This window comes from Entelurus aequoreus, linkage group LG04, assembly GCF_033978785.1.
Source record: "Entelurus aequoreus isolate RoL-2023_Sb linkage group LG04, RoL_Eaeq_v1.1, whole genome shotgun sequence".
NCBI lineage: Eukaryota > Metazoa > Chordata > Actinopteri > Syngnathiformes > Syngnathidae > Entelurus > Entelurus aequoreus.
Window position 1 is genome coordinate 32250478 of NC_084734.1, and position 6165 is coordinate 32256642.

The 6165-nt window shown below is 46.2% G+C and overlaps 1 protein-coding gene across 1 annotated transcript; it reads right to left on the minus strand.

Annotated features, from left to right (window-relative positions):
- Positions 1 to 1109: 1109 nt before the first annotated feature.
- LOC133649184 (uncharacterized) lies at positions 1110 to 5731 on the minus strand (the record flags this gene model as incomplete). The annotated part of the gene is made up of 3 exons (XM_062046018.1): positions 1110 to 1219; positions 1263 to 1367; positions 5104 to 5731. Coding segments are annotated over 3 exons (843 nt in total), but the record flags the coding sequence as incomplete, so codon positions are not given.
- Positions 5732 to 6165: the final 434 nt, after the last annotated feature.

Here is a 6165-nt window from a genome sequence, read left to right on the forward strand (position 1 = left end):
TCATCCAGTGAGGTGCCTGTTGTGTCACTGGAGGAGTCTTCTGCTAGTCAGCAACAGAAAGCACAACTGGCTGCACTGCTGGCCGAGCATCAGGGGATTTTCAACCCGTCAAAAGGGGGGACTGGCAGATGCACCCTTATCCAACATCACATCAAGACCGGTGATCATCCTCCTTTGCGGCAGCGCGCCTACCGGACTTCACCAGAAAAGACAGAGGAAATAGATAGGCAGGTGACTGCCCTGCTGGCGGACGGGGTGATTGAGGAAAGCTGCAGCCCATGGGCCTCGCCTGTGGTCCTTGTCAAGAAGAAGAATGGTGAGTGGAGATTCTGCATTGACTATCGTCATCTGAACAGTGTAACCATGAAAGATTCTCATCCGCTCCCCAGGGTGGATGAGACCCTGGATGCACTGGCGGGCTCCCTTTGGTTCAGCACATTGGATTTCACTAACGGATATTGGCAGGTTGAGGTCGCTGAGGGAGACAGGGAGAAAACTGCCTTCACCACGGGCCGGGGCCTCTACCAGTGGCGGTCTATGCCGATGGGCCTTACTAACTCACCTGCAACATTTCAGCGCATGATGGAGCTGGTGCTCAGAGGGCTCCCATGGCAAGTGTGTATGGTGTACCTTGACGACGTGTTAATATATAGCCCCACCTTTGAGGCCCATCTCACCAGTTTGCGTGAAGTTTTCTCCAGGATCCATGCAGCTGGCCTCAGGCTGAATCATAAGAAATGTCATCTGGCTCGAGATCATGTAGTGTTCCTGGGACATGTTGTTTCTCGCCACGGCTTACAGCCCGACCCTCGAAACACAGACAAAGTCAGAACCTGGCCCACACCACAGAACCCAACCGAAGTGAGAGCCTTTGTGGGCCTTTGCTCTTACTACAGACGCTTTGTTAAAAACGTTGCCCAATGTGCAGCCCCTCTGCACCGCCTCACCTGCAAGGACACACCTTTTAAATGAACAAGTGAGTGTGACACAGCCTTTGAGTACCTGAAGGGGGTGCTTTCATCTGCTCCAGTTGTCACCATGCCTGATTTTAACATCCCTTTTAAAGTGTACACAGATGCCTCTTTGGAAGCAGTGGGGGCGGTGTTGGCTCAGGACCAGGACGGACTGGAGCGTGTGGTGTCATACGCTAGCCAAGCACTCAGTTCCCCAGAAAAACGCTGGTCTACATTTGACAGAGAGCTGTGGGCCGTAGTGTGGGCTACACGGCAATTCAGACATTACATAGGGTCAGCTGCCTTTACCATCATAACTGATCACAAGCCTCTGCTGGGCCTGCGTGGCATGTCCATTGACAAGGATCCCACGGGACGCCGAGCAAGATGGATACTGGAACTGGACCCTTATAACTGGAGTATGCAGCACAAGGACGGCAAACGGCATACTAACGCTGATGCACTTTCACTGCGTCCTCAAGACCCTGAGCCTAGTGTGGTAAACACAGGTGAGACAACCACACAAGTGAATGTTATAGGCTCAGATATAGAGCCCAGCGTTCCCCAACCAGTCACTCAACTGCTACAAACACCCACGGGAAACCCACCGACCTCTGACCTCCATACAGGGGAGCGGCGTGTGGAAAAGAACAGTGGGGTGCAGGACTTGTCATTCAAATATGTACTGTCACATGACGGAACGGAAATGAGGGGGCTACAACGGGCCGACCCAGATATTAATCGGGTGTTGGACTGGATGGAGAGAAATGGTTCTCGGCCATCTAAGGGGCAGATGAGAGGTAGCTCTAGGTGGCTTCGAAAATTATGGACTGAATATCCCCGCCTCGCTGTTGTTAATGGACTACTTTGCAGGACGGTGAACTCTCCCCTCACCGGAGATCAATCAATCAATCAATCAATGTTTATTTATATAGCCCTAAATCACAAGTGTCTCAAAGGGCTGTACAAGCCACAACGACATCCTCGGTACAGAGCCCACATACGGGCAAGGAAAAACTCACCCCAGTGGGACGTCGGTGAATGACTATGAGAAACCTTGGAGAGGACCGCATATGTGGGTAACCCCCCCCCCCCCCCCCCCTCTAGGGGAGACCGAAAGCAATGGATGTCGAGTGGGTCTGACATAACATTGTGAAAGTCCAGTCCACAGTGGATCCAACACATCAGCGGGAGTCCAGTCCACAGCGGGGCCAACAGGAAACCATCCCGAGCGGAGACGGATCAGCAGCGCAGAGATGTCCCCAACCGATGCACAGGCTAGTGGTCCACCCGGGGTCCCGACTCTGGACAGCCAGCACTTCATCCATGGCCACCGGACCTATGCAACTCCCCCTCGCAAGGGACAGGGGAGAAGAGGAGAGAAGAAAAGAAACGGCAGATCAACTGGTCTAAAAAAAGGGGGGTCTATTTAAAGGCTAGATTATACAAATGAGTTTTAGGATGGGACTTAAATGCTTCTACTGAGGTAGCATCTCTAACTGTTACCGGGAGGGCATTCCAGAGTACTGGAGCCCGAATAGAAAACGCTCTATAGCCCGCAGACTTTTTTTTGGCTCTGGGAATCACTAATAAGCCGGAGTTCTTTGAACGCAGATTTCTTGTCGGGACATATGGTACAATACAATCGGCGAGATAGGCTGGAGCTAAACCGTGTAGTATTTTATACGTAAGTAGTAAAACCTTAAAGTCGCATCTTAAGTGCACAGGAAGCCAGTGCAGGTGAGCCAGTATAGGCGTAATATGATCAAACTTTCTTGTTTTTGTCAAAAGCCTTGCAGCCGCATTTTGTACCAACTGTAATCTTTTAATGCTAGACATAGGGAGACCCGAAAATAATATGTTACAGTAATCGAGACGAGACGTAACGAACGCATGAATAATGATCTCAGCGTCGCTAGTGGACAAGATGGAACGAATTTTAGCGATATTACGGAGATGAAAGAAGGCCGTTTTAGTAACACTCTTAATGTGTGACTCAAACGAGAGAGTTGGGTCGAAGATAATACCCAGATTCTTTACCGAGTCGCCTTGTGTAATTGTTTGGTTGTCAAATGTTAAGGTGGTATTATTAAATAGATGTTGGTGTCTAGCAGGACCGATAATCAGCATTTCCGTTTTCTTAGCGTTGAGTTGCAAAAAGTTAGCGGACATCCATTGTTTAATTTCATTAAGACACGCCTCCAGCTGACTACAATCCGGCGTGTTGGTCAGCTTTAGGGGCATGTAGAGTTGGGTGTCATCAGCATAACAGTGAAAGCTAACACCGTACTTGCGTATGATGTCACCCAGCGGCAGCATGTAAATACTAAAGAGTGCAGGGCCAAGAACCGAACCCTGGGGAACTCCGCACGTTACCTTGACATAGTCCGAGGTCACATTGTTATGGGAGACGCACTGCATCCTGTCAGTAAGATAAGAGTTAAACCAAGACAAGGCTAAGTCTGACATACCAATACGTGTTTTGATACGCTCTAATAAAATATTATGATCGACGGTATCGAAAGCGGCGCTAAGATCAAGAAGCAGCAACATAGATGACGCATCAGAATCCATCGTTAGCAATAGATCATTAGTCATTTTTGCGAGGGCTGTCTCCGTAGAGTGATTTGCCCTGAAACCGGATTGAAAAGGTTCACAGAGATTGTTAGTCACTAAGTGTTCATTTAGCTGCTGTGCAACAATTTTTTCGAGAATTTTGGAAATAAACGGAAGGTGGGAGACCGGTCGGTAGTTTACCATGAGGTCAGGATCGAGGTTAGGTCTTTTGAGCAGAGGATGAATAACCGCTTTTTTGAATGCTAGGGGAACAGTGCCGGAGGAAAGTGATAAGTTTATAATATTTAACACTGATGGACCTAATAATACAAACAGTTCCTTGATAAGTTTCCCAGGAAGTGGGTCAAGTAAACATGTTGTTTGTTTTATCCCACTTACACGCTGTAATAATTCCTCTAATGTTATTTCATCAAAAATAGAGAGACTATTTTGGAGGGCAGTGTCCGTCGTATATACAGTCGTATTTGTGTTAATAGAACCCAGTTGTAGCTGGGATGCGTTGTCTTTAATCTCCTTTCTAATGAGTTCAATTTTCTTATTAAAGAAATTCATAAAATCATCTGCCGAGTGGGTGGAGCTACTGGGAGGAGTCCCTTGTTGGGTTAGCGATGCTACTGTACTAAACAGAAATTTAGGATCGTTTTTGTTGAGGCGGATGAGATTTGAGTAGTATTTAGCTTTAGCTAAGGTAAGCATGCGTTTATAAGTTATTAAACTATCACTCCATGCTTGATGGAAAACCTCAAGTTTAGTCGCGCGCCATTTGCGTTCCAGTTTTCTACATGATAATTTATGAGCTCTAATTTCTTCTGTAAACCATGGGGTGCGCCTTTTATGGGCCCTTTTTTGCTTTAGCGGTGCTATACTATCAATAATTTCGCGCAAGGCATCGTCAAAGTTGTTAGTGAGGTTATCAATAGAGCCGACATAATTTGGGAATGGTGCCATTACCGAAGGCAGTAGGTCAGCAAGAGTCATCGTTGTGGCAGCATTAATGTTGCGGCCGCTATAGCAGTTACCGTAATTTCCGGACTATAAGCCGCACCTGACTATAAGCCGCACCAGCTAAATTTAGGAGAAAATACAGATTGCTCCATATATAAGCCGCACCCGACTATAAGCCGCAGGGTTTTGATGTGTAATTAGCGTAGTATATAGGGGTTCCTGCTACCACGGAGGGGATTGTCGGGACAGAGATGACTGTTTGGGAACGCAAAGCGTCCCATTTATTAACAATAAATCTTTCAATCATTCAATCAAACTTTCACATCTTTGACATGGCGAACAGCATTCGTGCAGAGTACAAATAATACAACGGTGCAAAGTAATACAAAGTGCTCGCCTGTACGTTATCAAAATAACCAGCCTACCGGTATATGAAAAGTCAGTCTTTAATCATTGTGTCATCGTCTTCCTCCTGCGTACTAAAACCACCCAAATCCTCTTCGTGGGTGTCGGAGAAGAACAGGCCGTATATAAGCCGCACCCTTGTATAAGCCGCAGGGACCAGAACGAGGGGAAAAAGTAGCGGCTTATAGTCCGGAAATTACGGTATTATTATTATTAGCTTGTTGACAATGAGTCAAAACTTCAAATTTTATAAGGTAATGATCGGACATTACTTTAGTATATGGAAGTATCATAACTTTGGAGGTGGTGACACCCCTGACAAGCACTAGATCTATTGTATTACCGTTGCGATGCGTGGGTTCATGTATTATTTGTGTAAGACCACAGCTATCAATTATGGTTTGGAGCGCCACGCACTGAGGGTCCGATGGGGTATTCATATGGATATTAAAGTCCCCCATTATGATTATATTGTCGGCGTGCGTCACTAGATCAGCAACGAACTCTGAGAATTCACTGAAAAAGTCCGAATAGGGCCCAGGGGGGCGGTAGATAACAGCCAGGTCGAGAGGTAGCGGTGTGACAGACCTCATAGTAAGCACCTCAAACGATTTATATTTATTATTTAGGTTAGGGGTAAGGTTGAAATTTTCATTGTATATTAATGCGACACCCCCTCCCCTTTTAAGAGGACGGGCAACATGCGCATTCGTATAGTTAGGAGGAGATGCCTCATTGAGCGCAAAAAATTCGTCTGGTTTGAGCCAGGTTTCGCTAAGACCAATGACGTTAAGATTGTTGTCTCTAATGACCTCATTAACTAATAACGCCTTGGGAGACAATGATCTTATGTTTAAAAAGCCCATATTATAGGTATTGGGCTGTTTTGACGAGTTTTTGTTAAGATTATCCGTAGTGGCAATATTAACAATGTTGCGTTTATTATGCGTAGTGCACTTTAAATAGTTTCGACCATATCTAGGAATTGATATGACGGGAATTTTCCGATTGTTTGTTTGGTGCTGCAATAGACTGGACATATCATAATTTGCCACCTCAGTAGAATGCATGTCCACCTCTGACACAGACACAACAGAAAAAACATTGTGTGAATTGTGTATTATTCTAAGAGAATTGCTATGCGTACATGGATTATCCAGCCTGGCGCTGGCTAGTTCTAGCTTAACTGACTCCTCACCCGGACTAACAGACATTGTAATTGCCTGTGACCGGGCTTGCTCTAGTGTAGTCAGTCAAGTGAGACTTAAATAGTAGTCTATGTTTC